Source organism: Lepidochelys kempii, chromosome 4, assembly GCF_965140265.1.
Source record: "Lepidochelys kempii isolate rLepKem1 chromosome 4, rLepKem1.hap2, whole genome shotgun sequence".
In the NCBI taxonomy this organism is placed as follows: Eukaryota; Metazoa; Chordata; order Testudines; family Cheloniidae; genus Lepidochelys; species Lepidochelys kempii.
The window spans coordinates 14,316,262-14,342,315 of NC_133259.1; the positions used below are offsets into that span (position 1 = coordinate 14,316,262).

Here is a 26,054-nt window from a genome sequence, read left to right on the forward strand (position 1 = left end):
AATGTATATGTGTAGTGAGGCTAAGTTAAGGTTGTACATGAAACTTTAATTTTTTAACTTCCTGTCTTTTGAGTGCTTAACTTTGCAACCGTAAGATTCCTTTTACATGATTTGTTTTCTGTAATTTCTTGAGTCTGCAGATTGGCCAATCTATAACTGTTTTTTCACTCACATAATACTGGATGGACAAAAATTGGCCAAACAAATTTTTCCTGTACATCCAGAGGTCTGTGACCAGGGTCTCTCCCCCCTAATCCAGATGGATTAATTTCCTTTGGGACTAAAAACCATGACTGTTTGAGATTCTGATACCTTCGACAAGACAGTTTGTATCTAGAGTCTCTCATCCTATCTGAAAAAAAGTAATGTGGTGAAATTTGTTTTATGAACTTGACATTCCTATTAGAAGTATTCAACAAAAAGGTTGAGCCACTGTGATCCTTCCAAATCTACCTGATATGCAGAAGCCTGCATTCCACAGGACGTGGTCAGCTGGCCTTGTATCATGATGTATGCGGAAACAAGTATTACAAGGCTGAGACCACTCCTTCTGAGACTTCAGCTGGATACCTTATGCAATCTAGTTTGAGAAGTTGTCCTGGGAAACACTGGCATCTACTGCAGATGTGAGGACACTGTGGTGTCTCCAAATTAGTTGTAAAAAGAAAAGGAGTACTTGTGGCACCTTAGAGACTAACCAATTTATTTGAGCATGAGCTTTCGTGAGCTACAGCTCACTTCTACTTCTGGAAAGATTGATAGCAAGGACTAATTGAATGTTGACTCTGGATTGATGGATTTGTGGTATCAGAAGACACATACTGGTAATGGACAAAATGGTCAATTCTGTAGTACAGAGTGGATTGATTTAAAATGATTTTAATCATGATTACAATCGGCAAGCAGGAAACCTTGATTTAAATCATCAATTTAATCTTATCTTGCATTTGTAATTTTTACTGGTAATCATTAAAACATGTTGGTTTGCAGCTAAATATAGACTTACCAAATTTAGTGTGTTACTTTTTGCTAACCAGGAGGATAAGCTATATCTACACATTTTTTTAAAGCTAAACATAGCTTTATTTGGATTAATTTTTACTTATGTTGGAAAGTTGTGAATGATTCATTTCTTATTTACTAGACTATTTTTTTACTTATGTTTTGTATTGAGCTGCATTTGGATTGAAAGTGGAATTCGGCTAAAATTCACACAAGCTGCCTTTTAAAATATTTTTATTAAGTAAAACTACTGTAAATGTGCTGGATCTTTTTTCTTATGTAAGTTTTGATAAAAACATGTTTTGCAATTAAAACTGTTTTATTAAACAAAAGGAAGACTTTAAGACTTTCGAACAGGTAGCTCTCGTCCTCTCGGATCTTGTTTATATTTATAGATTGGAAAAGGGAAAACAAGCTTTCCTGCTTTTTCAACTTCCACTTTAACTTTGAATAAATTTAAATGAAGAAAATAATCTTTCTTCATCTGCAGAAGAAGCTGTTGCTGTCAAAAGCTGGTTTAGCACTTCAGCAAACTCTGGCTCCAAATTTCTACCATTCATTGGTTTGATTTTCTTTAAAACTTTTTTGTAGCCAGCATGTCCTGCTTGAATATTTTTTATTTGAATGGTAGGTTTCAGAGTGGCAGCCGTGTTAGTCTGTATTTGCAAAAAGAAAAGGAGTACTAGTGGCACCTTAGAGACTAACCAATTTATTTGAGCATAAGCTTTCGTGAGCTACAACTCACTTCGGATGAAGTGAGTTGTAGCTCACGAAAGCTTATGCTCAGATAAATTGGTTAGTCTCTAAGGTGCCACTAGTACTTTTATTTAAATGATTTTGATAGATTACTATTAGTTTAATCCTTAATATAGGTTGTCACAATTCCAAATTTAAATTAAAACAGGTTTGTTTATTTAAAAAAAAAGAATTTAAAATAAATCTGATTTAAATAAAATATTTAAATTAAAATCTGATTTTTTTTATCTGCTTTGTTCTACAAATCACATTTCCATGGGAACTGATTTTCTAATTACACAAAGACTTTCTAGTCAAGTGGGGACTTGACCTTACTTGTTAATTCAGCTACTGGTTATCTCCAGCTGAGATTTACCTAATGGGGCATGTGTGTTTGGTAAGCTTTGTTAAAAAGCTTCAAACTCCACAGCATGGAATTTAGAAGTAAAATTAATTACAAACGACCCACAACCCTGCTGAAATTTGCAAACTATATAATATACAATAAAATGCTTCTAAGATACAGTTTTAATAGCAGATTAGTTAATGTGTTTTCTAAAATTTTGTTTATCCCACGTATGGCCAAACTATATTTAACTCTATTCTGCCAGTACTTTGACTTAGTCAGGATCCTAAAATTCATTATTCTTTTCATGGTATTTTAGTTTTTCAGAACTTCCAGATTTACGTATTATTATCCACCAGTGCTTAAATAGTAGGAGACAGCAATTTCTTTGCTTTTACCTGCTGTCCTATACATGGTGGATCCAGCCATTTTGCTGTTGTAAGCAAGTTTCAGTCTATACATAGCTCCCTCAATTGGTTCAGATGTAACAGCACTCACATATGGGATTGGGACTGTGTTCAGTTTTGTTCCTTGCACCTGAACGATCCAAAGGAAAGTCATTTTTTTCAGAGTTTCCTTTAAAAAAATTTATGGATAGCCTTTATCATTTCAAAGATAAACAGATGTAGTGATATCTGCTTTATTCTGCATTCAGTCTGAAACAGTAGCTCTGAAAGGTATCAACTTGCCCCATTTATTTCAGTAAGGGGCCTGTGGGCTTCTCTCTTCTGTGGCTGTGGAAAGTGGTACGTTTCCAAGATGCCACAGAATTTGCCATTTTGCTGTAGCTGGACACTTTGTTTCCATGCCATGATGGCAGCTTCAGGATATTCAGGTGGTAAATGATTAGGGAGCAGGTATACAAGATGGTAGAAAGTCACTTATCCTTGCCAGACAATATAGGAAAAAATACAAGCCTTATACCAGTCCAAATAGTCCTCTTGGGGTTCAATCAGGAAAATACACTGGGAGAGAACAGCTGCTTGAGGGGAAAATAGACCTGTCTTTCAAGAAGTCTGCAGGACTCTGTGTTGGCTTAATCTGGACTGAAATCCCCTTGTCTGCGATCTGACTTTTCTCCCAGTGTGCGGAGTATTGTTCAGTTTCCATATTGGATGAGTGAGCTTTGGGAGACTTCCCTTAAGGGGATATGCCTTAGAAAAGGTCCCGGGATGTAGAGTCATCCTGTCATAATTCAGCCTCAGGAAGAATCACAATAGGCTTGAAGCTATCCATTATCTGCTGTGGAGAAGGGTGATAGTCAGAGCCTCTCTTCTATTCTATTCCTCGTTACAGAGCAGTGTCTGATTTGGTGTATTCTGTAAGTTCCCAGAAAAGTTCAAATCCAGCATAGGGACTCTCAAATACACTTCGGCAGCCATAAATTTAGAGGCCTTCCCTACTTTCTATAGCTCTGAAGGCTACTTCCTATAAATCCTTATTTATTGATCCCATGGGGGAAACCTGTATTTTACCTTGGGATAACGGTACTTCCAGCACATTTCCTTTGCCTCTTTGATATGGCTACTACTCCTAGTGTGTTCATGATGCTTGACATGATAGTAGCCCACAGAGAGGAGAGAATCTAAGGCTATGTCTGCACTGTCGCAGTGCAGGCGATGGGACTGTGAATTGCAGAGTGCACCAAAATGTTGTGCTCTAACTGCCCTGTGTGGATGATTCTGGCGCAGACTAAAAGGTATCTAGTTCACATCAACATAGATGTATTAGATTCCCTCCTGGTCTCACCAGTGGCCTCCAAAGCTGCTTTCGATCTCTTCTGTACCCTGGTCTGTCTCACTTGACATCAGATATGCAATCCTTCCAAGCAGTACTGAAGTAACTCATCTAGTATCTCTGTCTTGTGAGTGGGGTTTTAAGACCTCACAGCTCCTTTTCACTGTGATAGTCCCAGGAAGCCAGTTTCCTAAAGGTTCTGTGCATGTGCTTTGCTTTCGCTGAGGGCTATGTTGCTACCGGTTTCAAGTTACTGCATAGCTCTTTCTAATCAAGCAAAGAGCATTACAAAGAAAACAGATTTAAATGCACACTAAATATACCCAGAGTCATCCATTGAAAGACTTCCCAACCCTCCTGTAGGACTTCAGGGTCCCCTTGGACAGAAGATCTTGTCTGCTTGCTAGATCAGAAAGGCCAGGTCTACACTATATATCCGTATAACTGTGTCGCTCAGGGGTGTGCAAAATCAAAGTGCTACAGCAGCTGAGCTGCACCATTGCAGTTGTGCCACTGCTGCTTTTAAGTGTAGACCTGCTCTGAGTCAGTTTAAGCACAGCCTTCTTACGCCCTTTCTTTGTCTGTTGGTCTCTAGAAAACCCACTTTGAACCACTGTATGCAAGCTTCCCCACTGGGTGGTACCTGCTTAGCGATGTTCAAAACCTAAGTGATTTACCTTCATGCCCCCACTGTTTTTGGTTCCTGGAGGAATTGTGGCAACCCTGCTCCCTGGCGTTCGCATACAATCCTTGGACCACAGTGATACATACATTTAATAAAATATGGGCCCCAGAGATATCACATGGGATTGCATTATCTGTTACAGCAGCCTACCAGGTTTTGCAGCAAATACTGTGAGAAGAGAACAGTCCTAATGGCAAGGCTCTTAAAAGAGGGGAGACAGTATAGGTGGCCAAAGCCTCAAGGTGATCCAGTATGCTACTGCTTCTCTGCACAAGTTATGGTTGCGTTATAGTTAGATCCATTCCAAGGTTTGAGCCCTGAATACGTATGAGACTTGACATTAGACTAGTTAAAGTCAGAATAAATTCTTGTTTCTATCACTAACTCTTCTGGACTAGATAAAATCTTTGTTTAAAAATATAATCTTTAATAGAAAAGACATCTCTCCAGTTAATAAAACAGCAAATAGAAATTCACAAGGCAGAACTAGAAGTATATTCCTTAGAATGGGACATGTCAATGACTAATGTTTGTATCTTTGGAGAAAAACCTTAATTTGTTTTTAAACTCTTCTGTAACTATCACATGTTTGCTGGCATCTGAAACTGAATGTTTCTTGAACTTACTTAAGAGCTCTTTGGTTTTTTACAGAAGAACTAGCTTAGGCCGGTCAGATATTCTAATAACACAGCACTATTAAATGATGCAATTAGAAGTTGGTGATTGTTGCACTTAACTGAGTGGAGGGAATCTGAGGGGTGAGCTTGCACTTGCACGACTTTATCTGTTGACTAAAAGATGTGCTTAATTGCCCATGGGGGGGGAATATTCATCCTTCTAACCGATCAGTAATAGCATAATCTTTTTAAAATAAAAGGAAATGAAAAAGCTGTTAAGACAGTTTCTGTGAATAAGAGACTGAGAGAAGGATCAGTTACCCTCATTTTGAAAACATTAGTGTCTGAGATATCCTGATAGGTCTTGCATAATTTCCTTACGCTTTCATTGTCTGCAGATCTTTGGAAATTGGGTTACTACAAAATTGCTGTACGTTTTACCTAAAAATAACGAGGTAGAGTGTGATGAGAAGCTTTTGAATTAGATGGCTTATGCAGTTTCTTTTGACATCCAGTTCATAGTGTGTAGTTATGACGTTGGTAACCAATGATGGATTTTTATTTGAAGACCTCTCATTGGAAATTAGTGGAGGCACTTCTAGCTTTCCCTCTTAGTCAGTTTAATCATGTTCGAATTTATCTAATGGCATCACAAGTAACACCAACAGTTAGTGTAAATGAGATTAAACTGAAACATGAATTTTTCCTGTCCTGTACACATGACCTTTGTATTTGTTGGATAAGAAATTCAGTTATAGGAAGTCTTGTTTGAGTGAGTCCTTTTTTATAAAGAATTAATTGAGAAGTTTCTTTTTGTATATTCCAAATCTACATTTCAAAATTTTTGTATATGACTACTAACCATAACTTTAAATTTTCTCATTGTTGTGTATGAATATAACGTTAAGTTCAACATCAAAGAAGGCGCTGTTGCATTTTATTTGACTGCATCTTTAAATCAACATCATGTTGGAATATAAAGGAAACACTGCAGATTGAAGTGCATTGGTGTAGTAAGGGATGAGATGTATAAAATATTCAGACAGGTGATCAAACTACTCATCCTTAATGTAAACCCACATCAAGTCTTTCTTTTGCATAATTTGGAGATGTAGTCTGGTGTTCCCATTTTGGGAAGATTTAATGCAGGGATTCAGGTTCCAGCATTTTAAGAGCAGTTTGTGTTTTTGTAACAGACATGTCAGGAGCAAAATGTTTAAGGATGTTTTGTACAATATGTTGGTCTAGATTTGAAAGGTTGCTTTCTCCAGGGCGTCCATGTAATATTGAAGTGACTACTCTGTCTCTAACCAGATTGGGGGCAGGCCAGATTAATGTCTCTAAAATTCAAGATTAAGCCCTGCTTTCAATCAGTATGTTTCCCCTTTGTGAGAGGATGGCTGCAGATGTGTTGCAGAACACTACAGTACTTCTAGCCCCAAAATGCATAATTGATATTATGTTTAATTACAAATAAATCTTGATATCTTCTTATGAATTCAGTTTCATAGCACCCAGTTATAAAGAGCTTAAAAGCTGACTCTTTATTATAAAAAAAAAAAGTTGAAGCCAAAATGATTGTGATTTATGACCAAGCATAAACTTGATTGACTTTTATATTAACTCATTTCTAAGACTGTTCAGATTAATTCTTGTAGTGACAAGTCTCTCTTGGATAAAATGTATAGGTGAAAATGGGTTATCATTTGAATCTGCATACTCAGCTGGGATATTACTGGCAGTGAAAGCAATCTGTTAACCTTGCATTACTAATTATGGTACTTCATTACCACACTTCCTTGTTAAAAGAACCAAAGTATTTTAGTGCCTTAAACAATGGAGTCCATGAATTATTTGTAATGTTAGAGAAATTTGGATCTTGCTTTTAATTAATAGAAAAAAGGCAGCTAGTGAAAGCAGTGCTATAGTTAAGGTTGATAGACCTCAGTCCAAACTTTTATTTTTGGTTCCAGTATTCATACTTTTAGACATTCTGCTTCAGAAATGAATTGTTTGGGAAAGTTTATAAAAACGTGTTGATTATGTCTCTTAGAGGCCCTTAATTTATCCTAGTTGAGAAGGATGCAAAATTCTATTTTTAATCTTTTCTTTGGAATGGTAGATGCTGAATTAACAATATAGTCTTTTCAAAGGTTTGCAATTCTTGTAACTTTAATTAAATTTAAAATCGATATAAAATGACTGAACTTTCTACTGTTCAGGGTAGTTCTTGATATCATGTGGAAAAATCCTGATGAAGCTTGATAGTTAAATTCTTGAACTGTACAATTGTGGGACATTATAAAAATTCATGGATGTGTATCAATTGTAAGCATCATTGCAAACTTACTTGGATTTAACCTTTTCTCACTTTCTTGGGGTACTGTGCATGTAAGCTTATATTGATATGTTGCTGCTGGTCATGGGTAGGCAAATCAAAAATAGAAGTACAGAAGTTTCTTATATGTAATCCATAAGGAAGGAGCAAAATACTGGTGCTGATTTGCCTCACTAAATGTCACTGAAACATTTTGGTAGCGTACAGTGGCATAGGTCTGTGTGATACACACTTTGAATTTACATGACACAATGCTGCAGGTTTGGTTATGATGTCAAATGTGCTTTAGAAGAGCGTGCTTTAATTGGTCTAGCCAAGCTCTACCTTAAAGTGAATGGTAATTTGGGATACTTCAACTTTTTATTATACTTAACAGGAGACAATTTAAAAAGTGCTTGATTTTCAGGAGTTGGTGTGCAGCACTTTTTGAAAATCAGGGTCTCCTTAAGTTGTCAGGTTGGGCACCTAAATTTTTGAAAATCTTGTCATGTATTCCTAGCTCATAGAAACAGAGGTATTTTTAATAAGCTTGAAACAAATAGATAAGGGGAGATAGCAAATGGAAATGAGTGGGTATTCGTCTAAAAAAAAAAGAGCCAGAGATAAATTTGTGAAATGTTAATGTCCAACAAATGGGTACAGATTTGAAAATATTGGTGTGTTGGGTCAGAGAAGAAGGAAGGTTTTAAATACTAGTTTCATAAAACAATAAATAAAGTGGAATAAAATGCAGGAATTAATTTATCTGAAAAATATTATATTTCTTAATATTCTTATATATAAGATTCATGAATGTGACTGTAATTGCTTTGAAAATTCATCCTGTCACCATGGATGTAAGCCCAATCAAAGACTTTGGGTAAAATTTTCACAAGTGCCTAATGGGCACTAAGTGAATTAAATGCTTTTGAGAATTTTACCCTTAGTTCATAACTGTTACTTCCTGAGTCTGTTGCATATGGGTGAAGGTGCATAGTAAAGGGTCTGTCACAAGTAGCATGGCTAATGTATTTTTTTTCTGAATTTGAGACTTCTTAAAAATGGATTTTCCCAAGCAGGAGTAGGTGTACCAAACATTACTTTATTTTCAGTAGTAGTTTAGCTTCCTGTGAATATATTCAAATTACACAGCTCTTGTTGGCCATACTAAAAGCTGTCTGTAGAAAAATCTCTTCCCCCTCCAGTGCCTAGGTGTACTATTCTATCCAGGTAGAGAACATGTTGTACCATGGAACTTATTTTGTATTTAACAGCACTGATAAATAGATCATGCCAATGTAGAATGTTTTGGCTCTGGCCCATTGGTGGTACTGGTATTATTTATCTCATAGGCTTTAACTAGGGGCCACCAAATGAAATTAATAGGCTACAGGTTTAAAACAAACAATGCACAGTCAACATGTGGAACTCCTTGCAAGAGGATGTTGTGAAGGCCAAGACTATAAGAGGGTTTAAAAAAAACCAAACCTAGATAAATTCATGGAGGATAGGTCAATCAGTGGCTATTAGCCAGGATGGGCAGCCTCTATTTGCTAGAAGCTGGGAATGGGTGACAGGAGATGGATCACTTGATGATTACCTGTTCTGTTAATTTCCTCTGGGGCACCTGGCATTGGCCACTGTGGGAAGATAGGATACTGGGCTAGATGGACCTTTGGTCGGACTCAGTATGGTTGTTCTTATGTTTAAATTACCTACTACAGTTACTTGCATATTTGTATTTAAATTGCTACTGGTGGCTGGCCCATTTAAGACGAAAAAAAAAGTTTTAAGCCTTAGCAGGTGAAAGGTCTACTTCAGACTTCCATGGAATTTTACTTTGCATGTGTTCTTGTGGAGAGGAGGAAAATGTAACTTAATCTAATCAAACAAATTGTAATTTAGAAATATATTTGATAATCCCTGGACTAAAAGATGTGGAAATATATAGCACGTGAATGAAAACTTGTAATATCTGGATTCTCAAAGCTTCATAAAAGTATCTTTTGGATGGGTCCCAGTAGACAAGGACTCAGAGATCTCACAAAAGCACTTAAGGCTCTCAGTATGGCTAGCTCCAATAGGCCTTATCAAAGCCACTAGAGAGCTTGTATGATCTGTAAGCGAGCTAAAGAAGCTAAAAAATCCAAGTAAAATAGGGGAAGAAAGTGTAAAAGATCTAGGAGTTATGAGTCCTTTGACTTCTCCTTCCTTGCCCTCTTCCACAGAGGATGGTGAATTGCTGGGCTGTGACTCCGATCAGGATTGGGGAAAGACTCAGCAAAGGTTTTTTCCACTTGAGAAATTTGAGGCCATGTTTAACAAGGTTGAATCTGTGATTCAGATTCAGTCTGAACAAAATCCCAAGAGTAAGCCTTTGAACACCTCCCCTCCCCCCCCCCCCCACACACACCATCTTCCCCTGTGGTTGCAATTCTTCTACACTCCTCTTTCGAGGAAGTAATAAGAGATGAATGGGATAAGTCAGAGAAGGACATATTAAACATGATCTTAAGTTCTGTAAGATCCAGGAACCAAAAATTGCAATTACAGAGATATTGAAGATTGTTGCTGCCATAGCGTCCCTGGCTAAAAATATGGTTATCCCCTCAGAAGGGGAGTTCTAGCCTAAGGACCCCACGAGGATGAGGTGGTGCTCAGAACTGCAGAATCGTTTGTCATGAAGGTGAACTCTTCTTTCATTGCTTCCAAAGAAGTGGTTCTACCTTCAATCTGTCTAAGGCCACAGTATCCCACTGAAGAGAAGTGCCACAACTGTATGTGTCAGAGGGGCTCTGAGAATTATAGGAAAACGTCAAAAAAAGAAAATGGTATCCCTCCCCGTCTATAATATTTACTCAAGGGGTAAAATCATTTCCAAGTCACAACCTGCAACACATTCCTGCCAATGGATGCCGCTGCAGAGGACAGGAAGTTCACCTTGTTGTGCTTGATTGTGTTGCGTGGCCAGAAAGAGTTAAACATCCTGCAGAAAAGAAAAGGAGTACTTGTGGCACCTTAGAGACTAACCAATTTATTTGAGCATGAGCTTTTGTGAGCTACAGCTCACTTCATCAGATGCATGCAGTTTCCACGGCATGCATCTGATGAAGTGAGCTGTAGCTCACGAAAGCTCATGGTCAAATAAATTGGTTAGTCTCTAAGGTGCCACAAGTACTCCTTTTCTTTTTTGCGAATACAGACTAACACGGCTGTTACTCTGAAACCTGACATCCTGCAGAATAAATTACTAAAATTCAACTCTTAAAGACAGATGGTGAGATAATGTTTGTGTTTTGTATATGGGTAGAGGTCAAAAGTGTAATCAACAGTCCCTGTCTATGCTGTATTCTGTTAATTCAAAGATCAAAAGAACATCCTAGCATTTAAATGAATTGAAAACACAGGATATCTCTGTATTCATCTCTTTGAAATGTACAGCAAATCATCTGTAAATGGTGGAGAAACAGGCCATTGGCCTTATGTTAATCTGTGTGAATAATTAACAAGGATGCTTAGGAAATGAGGGCCTATTGTTCCCTGAGGGACTCCAATTTATCAAAGAAGGCCTGAAATTGTATGGAAGATCCTTGGGCCCCAATCCTGTTTATCTCAGGTCCGCTTAAGTTTCAACAGGGGAAGTTTGAGTTGTCAGATTGAGATCCCAGTTATGCTGGTACTCCCTGAAGGTGATATTGGACATTGGACTACATCCTATTAACTAAATTCTAAAGGAACTCTTTGCAACTATAAAGCTTAGTGTCTCTGCTATGTATCTGAACCTTAAGAATTGTCTGTATGTATGTTGATCTTTTAGCCATACTCTTTCCTTTTTAAATAAATTTTAGTTCAGTTGTTAAGAATTGGCTGTATGCATGTATTTGGGTAAGATCTGAAATATTCATTAACCTGGGAGGTAATGTGTCCGATCCTTTGGGATTGGTAGAACCTTGTCTTTTATATGATGAAATAAGATTTTCAGAAATCTTCATCATATTTGACTTGGGTATCTGGATGGAGGCCTGAGGCTGGGTTACTTCAAAACCTGGATTTGTGCAGGAAATAGCCCAGCTTGATTGTCATGCACATTGTGTAAAGAGTTGTCACTTTGGATGGGCTATCACCAGCAGGAGAGTGAATTTGTGTGGGGGGGTGGAGGGTGAGAAAACCTGGATTTGTGCTGGAAATGGCCCACCTGATGATCACTTTAGATAAGCTATTACCAGCAGGACAGTGGGGTGGGAATGGGTATTGTTTCATATTCTCTGTGTATATATAAAGCCTGCTGCAGTTTCCACGATATGCATCTGAGGAAGTGAGCTGTAGCTCACGAAAGCTTATGCTCTAATAAATTGGTTAGTCTCTAAGGTGCCACAAGTCCTCCTTTTCTTTTTTCAAGGGAACTGTGGTGTTGACTTCTGGGCAACCAGTGAGGTAACAAAGAATCTGTTTTATGCTGGCTTGGTAAATCTAAGTATTGAAAATATCCACCAGCTTTGGGGATTACCTGCCCCATTCTTTGCAGTTCACCCTAATTGAGTGACCTCAGCTGGGACCCCGGTCACAATAATACTTACTCAAAGGAAAAATCATTTCCAAGTCACAACCTGCAGCACCTTCCTGCCAAAGGATGCCTCTGCAGAGGACAGGAAGTCCACCTTGTGGTGCTTGATGAAAGTGGTAGCATTTGACCAGGAGGCTATCTTACAAATTTCTGCTATGGATGCACTAGCTCTTTCTGCCCATAAGGTCACCAGGGATCATGTATAATGTACCCTGATTCCTTCTGGAATCAGAATCTCTGATGTCTTGTATGCTTTCACAATACATAGTCTAATCCACGTAACAACAGAAGACTCAGAAGCTCTGAGTCCTTGGCATTTCAGATGGAAGACTACAAACAGGGCATCCTATCTCCTTTGGGTCTCTGTGTTTGAGATAAGTTTCAGGAGAATGATAGGGTTGGCTATAACTGAGGGACACTCTTGAAGTACGTGTGTATGCTTCAGAGGCATTCCTCAGAACAGTTCAGCTCTGAGAATCTTGCCAACTCCATGCATCTTCAGGGCTGGAGGGACTGGGGTTAGAGAACGTGGTAATAGAGAGGCTGTGAGTAGTGCAGCTGCTGTAAACTGTACTGGCAGTGAGGGGACCTTTGAGTTCCTACTGCAGATCGGGTCCCAGTGAAGTGGGAAGAAGCTGTGTTGCCTTTCTCATAGATGCAGAGGGAAAAAGGAGCCCCTTGGAGGTATGGGATTTTGAGGCTCCCCTTCCCCTTCTCCCACTCCTTGCAGGCAATCTACAAAATTAACACTTGTAGACGTGATTCCTCCTTTTTTTTTTTCTAACATGCTTTGATCAGCAGAAAGGTAGTTAACGAAGTTGACATTTAAATTACTGGGCATCTGAGCTAACTCCCAACTGAGATCAATGTTCACACATCTCAAAGCTGCTATTGCAGGCTCCCTGCAAAGCTAAAATAGGCTTTCACTAAAACAGTCTGGTCAGGGCTATCACTGCCACCAAAAATGTCAAAAGTAACCTATTAATGCTCATGCCTAGCATTTGAGGCTCCTAAGAGCAGGTAAGATTCCAACGAGCCCAAGTCTGATGGGTTGGTGGTGGGCTCCCAAACTTAGCCTTCCTCAGTCTCTCTTCTCAGCACTGTTGTTTATAGGTAATGGGAAGCAGAAGGGCTTGTGGGGCTACAGTCTTTTCCCACTGCTGCCATTTTGGCAGTTCACAACCATAATCTAAACATTCATTATGACTTGCCTTCAAAATTAGACTAATAGTAGTGCTCAAATTTCAGAGTAACAGCCGTGTGAGTCTGTATTCGCAAAAAGAAAAGGAGTACTTGTGGCACCTTAGCGACTAACGAATTTATTTGAGCATAAGCTTTCGTGAGCTACAGCTCACTTCATCGGATGCATACCATGTGAGTTGTAGCTCACGAAAGCTTATGCTCAAATAAATTGGTTAGTCTCTAAGGTGCCACAAGTACTCCTTTTCTTAGTAGTGCTCAAAGATGATTTGCTCAAGAGGCCTACCGAAAAGTGTAAACACCTTAACTAGGTACTTCCTGAAGATACTTCTCTTTGTACGTTAAAGGACAAATGCCTTGTTTTTCAGGAGAGTAACTTTCTCCCCTTCTCTTTTCTAAATGTAAAAAGGAGTTTCTTTGTTCAAACTATCCTAAGAAGCTTTTCTGTTTCATGCTTTTTTTAATATAGCTACAAAAGTCTAGGCAGCCTCTAGCCAGCAAAACAGTGTTGATGGTTTTCATTCTTAAATAACTTTTAACAGTGAAGCAATTTGGTTTGAAATGATGGATGTTTTGCCTCTAAGTGAAAATTTCTTAATAAATAAAATTTTCAACTCCTAGGCTACAAATGCATATGTGCACATGCTTTGCTTTCAAGCATTTGAGTAGTCCTATTAAAGTCAGTGGGACTGCTTATGTGACAAATTACCTCTCTGCTTAAGTGCTTGCAGGATCAAAGTCTTAACTTTCAGTATTTTGTTTTTGTCTATAACAGTTTTGTAAAAATCAAGTAAGAGACTCTCAGGCATTTTAATAAACCACCATGTGTTATTTCATTATAGTACACATTTTCAAATGCATTTTACAAAGTCTCAACTGGATTTAAATCATGATTATCTTAAAAAAAAAACAAAAAAAAACAAAAAAAACCTACGCAAAACACCACCCACCTAAGGAATTTAAACAATTTTAAATTGCTTCACCCTTAATTTGCTATTTTTTAGGTAAAATAGTGAAAGAGAGCATAAATGTTACATGACGTACATTTGCAATGACAGTTTCAGTATCTCAAAATACCTTCTCTTGTGTTTTTTGGGAGGCCCATACTAACACTTCTAGAAAACTTTTAAAAACTATTTGCCAGAATGTTTTTAAGGATGTCTTCATATATGATCACCCTCTCCTTTTTCCAGTGCAAATTGTCAAGAGAGCCATTATATCTCTTAAATGGTGGATTAATTTCTGGATTATATTACAGTAATTTAAAAATTTTATGCCTTTTTGAATAGGAGAAATGGTTGTCATAGTAGTTAAGCATTTCATTTTTTATTTGTGCATTTACATCCTTTTTTTATAACCTTTCATTTTCTGCATTGATGAGTCATAATTCCGAGATGAGTATTCAGACTCATGATCAGATTGTAGTGAATTATGAAGAGCCCTGATTGTTGAGTTGAGACAGTTTGCCTAGAAGTGTGGGAAAGATGTGGACTTTAAGACACTACAGACTTGAAAATCACACTTTTGAATAGTTTTCAAATCTACTATTGTTACGAATAGCCCCGAAGATTACTGTAATGAACATTAGAGAGGGAAAAGGGTTTTTTGTTGGTTTAGTGTATTTGAAAGCATTTTGTACATATGCAGTTTCACTGTTTTCCCTGTACAGTTGTTTTTACCTATTATTTGTATGATTCTTATCATAGCAAGGTGAGGAGAAAAACTAAAAACAAAAATAGACAAAAATTGACAGGATGACTCAAGTGTGTGTAACACTTGAAACTGAAATTTGCATTTTGTATTGATGGTGTTGCTTTTAGATGGGGTCTGATTTGACTGATGAAGGGAGAGTTTAATTTCATTCTCGGATATGTACATATGTGTTGCCAAGGGGATCAACAGAGTAAAAGCAGATTAAGTTTAAATTGTCACTTGCATTATGTGCAAAATTCAATTAGCAAGTATCTTTTTCAAGTTTGTGACCTTTTTAAAGGCTTTATCTTTACGGTTCTCAAGCTACTTTGCCTACCCCCTAGCTTTCTAGGGTGCCAAAAGAATTTCCTAAACTTGAGTTTAGGTTGTGTACTTGATGAAAGATGGGGTGAATTTGCCATATCAAGCTTAAAAATTGTAAGTATAGAACTAAAAATATAAAACATGGCACTGTTCATCCTGGATTAAACCTCTCAGAAAAGTTTCATTGTCATCTGCAAATGGCAACAGTTACAAGCTGCAGGAGTTGACAAACTAACATTAATGTGAAATAAACATTTTTCAGGCAATAGCACTGCATAACATATTGTAGTTGCCTTAAATTGTTAACCAACAATTAAGTACAATTACAAGAGGACCAAAGTGTCAGTGATTTCGTACTTGATTAAAAAAGTGTTCTAAAAAATCATGTTTTATCGTGGTTTGATACATTTTTAAAGGAATAATGGAAATTCTAGTGGTCTAACTTTTGTGTAATTTTTTTCCTCAGGTGGCTTTTCCACTGTGTTCCTGGTGCGTACCCATGGTGGAGTACGCTGTGCATTGAAACGAATGTATGTTAATAACGTGCCTGACCTCAACATTTGCAAAAGAGAAATAACAATTATGGTAAGTAAAGCAACTATTTGATGGTATGCAGCAGGCATGGATTTGAATGGAAATTTTGCAGCTTTATTTTTCTAGAGGGGTGAGATTAGGAATATAGATATCCTCTACTTTTGGAAGATGGAGTGTGAATTGTGCTTTAGTTACTCTTAGCTGGTCAAGGAGTAGAATTGGAGAGAAACTCTTGTGAACCCCTTCTCTCTCAAAGATGATTTCAGTGCATCTCAGCAGCAGCCACAAATGCAGCAAATATAAACACATAATACTGAATGAAGAGGTGGGTAAAAGTCTTTATCTCTGATTCAGGATTATATCTGGAGTGACTGATTTGTGAAGGTCAAGTGCAGGCACCTTTGCTGGTGTTAATGCAACAAGCCACGGGGGCAATGTGCAAATGCTTTAGGGCCCAACCTTGCAGTATTAAAACTCATTTTTTAGCAATCTCAGTATTAGTATCTCTATTTGTACTCAATAGCCTATGTTAGAATTTCTTCACTGAACGCTATTGTTTCCTGAAAGCTATTGCTAATGTGTTCATGCTCTTCAACCTTCTGACTCCTAGTTAAAAGGTTTGAGAACATGCAAATGTACTGCTCTAGTCTTATAAGACAAACTCTCTTCCATGTATAAAAGAGAATATGCACACTACCCAAAAAAAAAAAAAAAAGAGAGAGTAACAGTAAGACAGCATATCCCTTATCCTTCTAAATTTTTTACCTTGTGAATCATGTGAAAGAGATCCTCTCATTGACCGCCTCCTTTCCAAACCTCAAAATCACAATTCCCCGTACAATTGAAGTGTTACATGTAACAAGTAACATTAAAACTGTTCTAAAATATAATTCTGTAACAGTGATGGTAAAAATAGCAATGTAGGTTTCCACAGTTAGTCTGTTTCTGTGTCAGATGTGTTCTGTTTACAACTAAAAAAAATTTTCTGCCAGATCTGTGAACTCTAACTGTAAGCTCTGAAAGTACTGTATGTGACAATCAAGGTTCTGCTGGCTAAATGATGCTTGTAATGGGGTTGTCAAGCGATCTAAAAACATTAATCGTGCAATTAAACAGGAGTGGTATACCATTTATTTAAATATTTTTGGATGTTTTCTACATTTTCAAATATATTGATTTCAATTACAACACAGAATACAAAGTATATAGTGCTCACTTGATATATTTTTTTATTACTAATATTTGCACTGTAAAAAACAAAAGAAATAGTGTTTTTCAATTCACCTCATACAAGTACTGTAGTGCAATCTGTTTATCATGAAAGTTGAACTTTCAAATGTAGAATTATGTACAAAAAATAACTGCATTGAAAAATAAAACAATGTAAAACTTGAGAGCCTACAAGTCCACTCGGTCCTACTTCAGCCAATCGCTCAGACAAACAAACTTGGTTACAATTTGCAGGAGATAATGCTGACCGCTTCTTGTTTATGATGTCACCAGAAAGTGAGAAGAGGCGTTAGCATGGCAGTTTTGTAGCTGGCGTTGCAAGATATTTATGTGCCAGATATGCTCAACATTTGTATGCCCCTTCATGATTTGGCCACCATTCCAGAGGATATGCTTCCATGCTAATGATGCTTGTTAAAAAATAATGCATTAATTAAATTTGTTAGTGAACTCCTTGGGTGAGAACTGTATGTCTTTGGCTCTGTTTTACCCGCATTCTGCCAGATATTTCATATCATAGCAGTCTCGGATGGTGACCCAGCATGTTTGTTTTAAGAACACTTTCACAGCAGATTTGACAAAATGCAAAGAAGATACCAATGTGAGATTTCTAAAAATAGCTACAGCACTGGATCCAGGGTTTAAGAATCAAAAGTGCCTTCCAAAATCTGGGAGGGACAAGGTATGAAGCATGCGTTCAAAAGTCTTAAAAGAGCAACACTCAGATGCGGAAACTACAGAACCCGAACCACCAAAAAAGAAAATCAACCTTCTGCTGGTGGCATCTGACTCAGATGATGAAAATGAACATGCATCGGTTCGCTCTGCTTTGGATTGTTATCAAACAGAACCCATCATCAGGAAGGATGCATGTCCTATGGAATGGTGGTTGAAGATGAAGGGACATATGAATCTTTAGCGCATCTGGCACTTAAATATCTTGCGATGCCGGCTACAACAGTGCCATGCAAATGCCTTTTCTAACTTTCAGCTTGTAGCAATCTAGTCTGCAGTCTGGTTCTACAGGTGTAACTGATTGGAACCCGGTAAACCATTCTGATGTGCAAAAAACCCTCCAACCCCAACCTGGTTTAATTTTAGTTTTGAAGTTTCTACATGAGAAGAAAGCAGTAAGAACTTTATATTTTAAACTATATGCAATGAGTAGATATCTTAAGTAAGACGGTACATTTTTTTACGCCAACCCACACTCTAGACACAATATAGAAATAATATGAAGGGTGTAGCTGCTTGGTTATGTGCCCTCACTTAGTATCAGTGGTGCAAGTAGAAATCATTTCTTTCGGGTACGCTGCCCTCATGGGAGGGGCACAAAGGGTGGGGGGCGCATGTGACCTCCACACAACCTGGGGCCCCCGCACTCTACCTGTCCCCTCCCCATGATCCACATCCATCCCACGTTAGCTGGCTCATAGTTGAATTTAAACTAAAGAAATAACAAAGGTAGATGTGAAGCAAACATGCAGGATGCAGAAGTTTTTTTTTTTTTTTTTTTAAGTAGGTCAGAAAATCCTTTAGAACCCATAACAGTCCTGTACTAGGCTACAACAACCAGGGCAGAATTTCTGTGAAAGGCGCACAACACCCACATGTACTACCCTTACTATAATTGTATCAAGTCCATTCTGAACAGCATCTAATACATGAAGCATATTGTATATGGCTGCATATTCACGGGTCCATGGCTTTGATCTGATGTTTCTTCCTGGTGAGCAACAGATCTTTCAAATGTACTGTACAACTCTTTTAAAGATCCTTAGAGCAGGGGCGGGCAAACTTTTTGACCTGAGGGCTGCATCGGGTTTCTAAAATTGTATGGCAGGCCAGTTAGGGGAGGCTGTGTGTCCCCAAACAGTCAGGCATGGCCTCTGCTTCTCACCCCCGACAGTCTGCCCCCCTCTCCCTCTTGGGACTTCTGCCCCATGCAATCCCCGTGTTCCCTGATGGCCCCCCAGGGACCTCTGCCCCATCCACTCCCCGCTCTCTGTCCCCTGACCGCCCCCAGACCCCCTGCCCCTAACTGCCCCCCGCCTCCCCATCCAACTCCCCCGTCTCCTTCCTGAATGCCCCCTGGGACCCCTGCCCCATCCAACCACCCCTTCTCCTTGACTGCCCCTGGACTCACTGCCCCCTGCTACCCCATCCAGCCCCCCTCTCTCCCCCCGGGAACCCCTGCCACATCCAACCACCCCTTCTCCCTGTCCCCTGACTGCCCCCAGAACCCTTGCCCCATCCACCCCCCGCTCTCTGTCCCCTGTCCGCCCCTGGACCTCCCCGCCCCTAACTACCCCTCCCTGCCCCATCCAACTCCCCCCTCTCCTTCCTGACTGCCCCCCCCGGTCCCCTGCCACATCCAACCACCCCTTCTCCCTGTCCCCTGACTGCCCTCAGAACCCCTGCCCCTGGCTGCCCCCCGCCATCCCATCCAACCTCCCCCTCCTTCTGGACTGCCCCCCCGGGACTCCCGCCCCCATTCAACCACCCTGTTTCCCTCCCTCAGAGTGCCCTGATCCCTATCCACGCCCTGATCTCTATCCACACCTATCCCTACCCCCTGACGACCACCCCCGAACTCCCCTGCCCTCTACCAACCCCTCCGCTCCCTGCCTCCTTACTGCACTGCCTGGAGCACCGGTGGCTGGCGGCGTGGCTGCACCAGGACAGGCAGCAGCCCAGCATGGAGCACCGGGTCAGGCCGGGCTCTGCAGCTGTGCTGCCCCAGGAGCTCACAGCCCCGCTGCCCAAAGCATGGCGCCGGCAGAGCAGTGAGCTGAGGCTGCGGGGGAGGGGGAATAGCGGGGGAGAGGCTGGGGGCTAGCCGCCAGGAGCTCAAGGGCCGGGTAGGATGGTCCCGCAGGCCATAGTTTGCCCACCTCTGCCTTAGAGCATGACAAGTGATCCTAATCAAAGGGATTATTAAAGACCAGTATTTCAAAAAGTTCTCTTGATTCTGACAATGCCACCATGTTCTCCATAAATCTATAGGAAGACAAGGGTCTTAATTCTTTTATATAGGAAAACTATCCCTATGAATGATAATTGGAAGTTGTTTAAGAACGCTTTACTAGATGTTCCAAAAGCCACAATCAAGGAAGAAGGCAGTATTGGTTAGAAAACTGACCCAATTTAGAAGGGAAGTGACAGCTATAAATAATAATTAAAAAAAATAGATGGAAGAAAGGAGACGTTGATAGCAATCAATATAAACCGAAAGCTAGAATTCGTAGAAAATTTATCAGGGAACAAAGGAACACCAGGAGAAATCTATCACTTGCAGAGTTATGGACAATGAATTTTAAAAAAAGTATATTAGTTACAAAAATAATCCTGACAATGGCTTTAGTCCATTATTAGAGGACAATGGTAGAATTATTAATAGTGCAGAAAAGGAAAAAGTGTTCAATACATATTTCTGTTCTGCATTTGAGAAAAAACAGATGATGATGTCTCATATGAAAATACTCTTTCCATTTCACTGGTATCTCGGGAGCATATTGAATAACCACTGTTAAAGATTTTTAAATCAGCAGGCCCAGATAACTTGCATCCTAGAGTTTTAAGAGCTAACTGAGGAGCTTACTGGAACTGGACTGGTAATGTTGATTTTCTATAAGTCTTGGAACGCTGGTGAAGTTCCAGAAGAGTGGCAGAAAGCTAATGTTATGTCAATACTTAAAATGGGTAAACGAGATGACAAGGGTAATTATAGACCTGCCAGTCTGACATTGATCCCAGGCAAGATAATGGAGCACCTGATATGGAACTTGATTAATAAAGAATCAAAGGAGGGTAATATAATTAATGCCAATCAACATAGGTTTATGGAAAATAGATCCTGTCAAAGTAACTTGATATCTTTTTTTAATGAGATTAGACGCTTGAGTAATAAAGGGAATAGTGTTGATGTGATATACTTTGCCTTTGGTAAGGCATTTGTCTGGGTACGGCATGATATTTTGATTAAACAACGAGAAAGATGAAAAATTAACATAGCACCCATTAAATAGATTTAAAGTTGGCTAACTGATAGGTCTCAAAATGTAACTGTAAATGGGGAATCATCATCAAGCATCTAGAGGGGTCCTTCAGGGATCGGTTCTTAGCTCTACGCTATTTAGCATATATTTATCAATAACCTGGAAGAAAACAAAATCATTACTGATAAAGTTTTCAGATGACCCACAATTGAGGGAGCGATTAAATAATGAAGAGGACAGGTCACTGATACAGAGTGGTCTGGATTGCTTGGTAAAATGAGCATGCACAGACAATGTGTGGTTTAATATAACTAAATGCACACATCTAGGAACAAAGCATGTAGGCCGTGCTTACAAAATGGGGAACTCTATCCTGGGAAGCAGGGACTGAAAAATATTTGAGGGTCATGGTGGATAATCAGCTGAACATGGGCTCCCACTGCGATGCTGTGGTCAAAAGGCCTAATGTGATCCATAGATGCATAAACTGGGTAATCTAGGGTAGGAATAGAGAGATAATTTTACCTCTGTACTTGCCACTGGTGTGACCGCTGCAGGAATGCTGTGTCCAATTCTGGTGTCCACAATTCAAGAAGAGTATTGAAAAATTGGAGAGGGTTCAGAAGAGAGCAATGAGAATGATTACAGGATGAGAAAATCTGCCTTAGAGTGATAGACTCAAGGAGCTCAATCTATTTAGTTTAACAAAGAAGGTTAAGGAGTAATATGTTTATGTCTATAAGTACCTACATGGGGAATAAATACTTAATAATGGGCTCTTCAATCTAGCGGACAAAGATATAGCATGATCCAATGGTTGGAAGTTGAAGCTAGACAAATTAATACTGAGAATTAGGCATACATTTTTAATAGTGAATAATTAATTTATTGAGGGTTGTAGTGGATTCTTTCTCACTGACCATTTTAAAATCAAGATCGGATCTTTTTCTAAAACATATGCTCCAGGAATTATTTGGGGGAAGTTATACAGCGTATGTTATATGGGAGGTCACCTTAGATGACTGCAATAGACCCAGTTGGCCTTGGAATCTATGAAGGTAGGACTGGGAAATGTCCAGTATATACTGCTTTTGGATACTTAACTAGCTGGAAAAGAGAATGTTGTCATAGTAAGAGCTGGTTTTGGACCCTAATAAATAGTTGCTTGATCAGGTCTTTCTCTAGTGGGGTACATTAGAGGTGGAGCTCTTTGCCGCTAATTATAAAAAGAAGCTCCTGCACCAAGTGAAGGCTCATATGGTGTATCTCTCACATCCTTTTGTGAGGGAAAGCTCTCATAACTTTCCACTAGTCCTCTTAGAAGCAAGGACTGTGACAGCTGTGGAAACTGTCAGGCATGGATCAAGTTGCCTGAATTTTGGCTTATTGTCCGTTAGTCCTTTTTAATGTAACACACAGTCCATGAATGTTTGCAGTGTATTATGATTATAGCTGCAAAATCTTAACATTTTTGAGTTTGTCTTAATGATGAAATTAACAGAGAACATTTTTCTTTTGACATGAGCTTAGTGTTTATAAAGTTTCCAAACTGACAGCACTGTAAATTAAACCTTACTACCTACACGGGTGCAGCATAAATAGTGGCAATCCAAGCATGTTCACGCTGTCCTGCCCATGGTATCTAAGTCTTCTTTTGGAGGAATTATGTTTATGCTCTATTTGATCCTTGGTGCTTAGCTGAGTCTAAGATGGGGTTGACTGCTAATATTTTCTTTGAAGTGGGCACCTGTCCTCTGGGAATTGTAGTGGGCACCTACTCACTTGACATAAGCTCCTAAGTAGCTATTAGAATGTTTTTTCAACAGTTACCTAGGACGTTTCAAGCATGGTGTAGAGATGAAAGACTCCATATCCCAAGAATCCTCCAGTCTTCTATATAGATGTATCTTTATACTTTCTAGAGTTTATTTAAACGTTTGTTATTCAAAATGTGATGTTTTTTTTTTTTTTCCGGTTTCAGAAAGAACTCTCTGGGCACAAGAATATTGTAGGCTATTTGGACTGTGCTGTTAATTCTGTTAGTGACAATGTGTGGGAGGTGCTCATTTTAATGGAATATTGTCGAGGTAAGTAAACTACTGTTGGAGTTCTTATTTTTTATGAACATAAGTAAAGCATTCTTAAAGTTAGAGTCCAGGGTTATCTCCTAAAATGTGACATGTATTTTGGTAAAGACCACATTTATTATCTTCCTAATTAAGGTCAAGACCACTGAAAACACTGTCACATTTGATTTTGTTCTTAAGTGCCAGAAAGAATGAATCTGGGAATATTGAAAAGCTCATCCTACACTGCTTTATATGAAGGTCTGACCAGAAAAGAGGGGGGGGAAATTAAATGTTTACATAAATATGTAAAGTGTCCTTGTTCCCTCTAACAAATTTCAGAATATATTTGTATATTGATTTGGGAATGAAGACTTTGCAAAACTGAATATCTTTTCACTCATGAAACTGCTGCTCCAGATAATGAACTGTAAAGGCTACATGCTGTCTCATCATCCTGATCCCTTAAATTGTTTTAAATCAGTTTATTCGGTGGAGGGTGGAGGCCATGGAGGTCCAAATAATGGTATCTCATGTCCTGGTCTATAACAGTTCTTTTTGTTTTAGGCAATACAAGTGGCTTCAGAATCATTTCCTCTTTTTCAAATATTTAGTTTCTTTAATTTACAAGTACACCTCTACCCCGATATAATGCGGTCCGATATAACGTGAATTTGGATATAACGCGGTAAAGCAGCGCTCCGGGGACCGGGGCTGCTTTACCTCGTTATATCCAAATTCATGAAACAGCTGATTGGCGCGGCAAGCCTGGAAGGAAGGGAGGGAGCGGGGGAGAAGCGGAGCAGCGGCAGCCCACTCAGGGGAAGAGGCGGAGCGGAGGTGAGCTGGGGCGGGGAGTGGTTCCTCTCCCTGCCCCGATATAACGCGGTCTCACCTATAAGATGGTAAGATTTTTTGGTTCCCAAGGACCACGTTATATCGGGGTAGAGGTGTATAGTTTGGGTTTTTCCCCCTTTTTTGTATAGAAATGTATTCCAGTAGTTTAGCTCAAATGTAGAGAAGTGTTAGGATCCAGTTACGGTGAATCTGGAGAAATGCTTGGATTTCAAAGTAACTGTGTCTGCTTCATGTGAAAATAAAATGTTCTGCATAAGCCTGCGCATTAGGTGCTTAAAATGCTTCAGGTGCCTTCCCTTTGAGGGTATTTGGCCTTTGTCTGCACTCAGCCAGTGCTGGTCAGTTGGCCTTCTGTGAACTGCCTGATGTGATATCCTTGGATCTCTGTTTTGAAAGACAAATCCGATTCTGTGTCATTGTAGCTTGTGTGTATTCTCACTGTTGCTGTGAGGTGCACTATTGTGTGCTTCTGCAACCTTCTAGAAAGCTATGCTCTTTGGGAGCCACGTGAGTGATGCTTTCATTGTGCTCAACATTTACAGCCTGAATTTACTTCATCTCCTATTGGCTGAGGGTAAAGGGAATGTCTGCTGTAACCCTCAGATTTCCAGCTACCTTTTCTCTTGTTGTACTTAATTTAGATAGATAACTATAGTTCTTTGACTTTTCTGCACCATCATGTACGTGGTTTTGGCGATGGTTTTATCTCTGTGCTGATCATGTAGACTAAGAAAGCGCCTGCATTGTTCTGAAGCAGGCGTACAGAACTAAAACTAAATATTGCTCTTGTTCTCCTAAACTAAAGATGCTTTTCGATAGGGAAAAGGGGCACTGATCTGAGAGCCAGAAGACCATGCTTTTCCACTAATACTAATTCTTTTCATATTGCTTAATGAACAAGACCTGATACCTTCCCCCTTCTTAAGGTAGGGTTTAATCACTTCTCCCATCTTATAAAAAGGTCTTACAGGGTTTGCACAAGGTCACTTCTCCAGTAAGGCAGACCAGGTCTAATTCACTTAGCTACACTGCCTCAGAATTTTACCTAGGTTGGTACAGAAAACGAGTGAGATGTAACTCCATTAATTTCAGTTGAGATGGACGAGATTTGTGACATGGACTTGAAGCTTCTGGGTTCAAACCCTGTTGAAAATCCATGCAGGAGCTTGGTACAGTTGCACGTGATGATGTTAGGTGATTTTTAAAAAATGAAAACTGAGGAAATTACATGAAAAAAACTGTTAAAAGGATATTAAGTTTGTGAAGTTGAGCACTCAGATTACAAAAACAGTAGAATTCAAGTTGCTGTTTGTGCAGCTTCTGTTTGTCAAAATGCATCAAGGGGGAGACAGCCTTTAATTACATGATCACATACTTCCCTTGCTCAGGCCCTTGCCTCTGCCTCATTCAGTGCATAAGTAGGACTTTTGAATGCTTGACTTCGCAGTTTTAATAGTGGGTGAAGTAATATCTTTTCTAGGACCAACTTCTGTTGGTGAAAGAGACAAGCTTTCGAGCTCCACACAGATCATCCACGTTGTTTCTCTAATATTCTTGGACCAACACAACTACAACAACACTGCAAACAGTTTTGATAGTGTCTTTTAAACATATGTTTATATAGTATAAGTATAGATTGCAGCTGTTCATGTAAAAATTGACTCAATTCAGCTCAAATTTTGAGTCGTGTTTTGATTTTGCACACTTCTGAGATTTAAACATCTAAATTTCAGTAAGTAAAATCTTAAAAATTTATGGCTTGTCCACTTGCTGATATTAATATAAGTTAACTAAACTGATATTACTTTATTTTTTTTTTCTGTTTGCCAGAAGCTGGGAATGAGCAACAGGGGATGGATTGCTTGATGATTACTTGTTCTGTTCATTCCCTCTGGGGCACCTGGCACTGGCCACTGTCAGAAGACAGGGTACTGGGCTAGATTGACCTTTGGTCTGACCCAGTAGGGACATTCTTATGTTCTAAGAAATGTGGTTTTGTAACTAATGGGCGCTATGCTTCCTAGCGTCTGAAAGTAAGGCTCATAATCTCATAAAAGATAGTATTCTATGTGTAGTATAACTAAGCCCCTTCATTTTCGGTTTAAACTGATTTTTACAAATAAAAAAAAATCCTAGGTTTTACAATAAG

At 39.2% G+C, this 26,054-nt stretch overlaps 1 protein-coding gene across 4 annotated transcripts in view; it reads left to right on the plus strand.

Moving 5' to 3' along the window:
- BMP2K (BMP2 inducible kinase) overlaps positions 1–26,054 on the plus strand; it is a 108,587-nt gene that overhangs the window by 17,141 nt on the left and 65,392 nt on the right. For 3 of the 4 annotated variants that reach the window (XR_012158433.1, XM_073340471.1, XM_073340472.1), the window contains exons 2-3: positions 15,686–15,804; positions 22,963–23,068. Coding sequence is in view for 2 of the 4 variants with exons in the window: in XM_073340471.1 (XP_073196572.1) it covers positions 15,686–15,804; positions 22,963–23,068 (225 nt within the window). In the remaining 2 variants the exon portion in view is untranslated. Of the gene's footprint in view, positions 1–15,685; positions 15,805–22,962; positions 23,069–26,054 lie in introns of those variants that run through there. The other variant, XM_073340473.1, reaches the window with a different exon arrangement.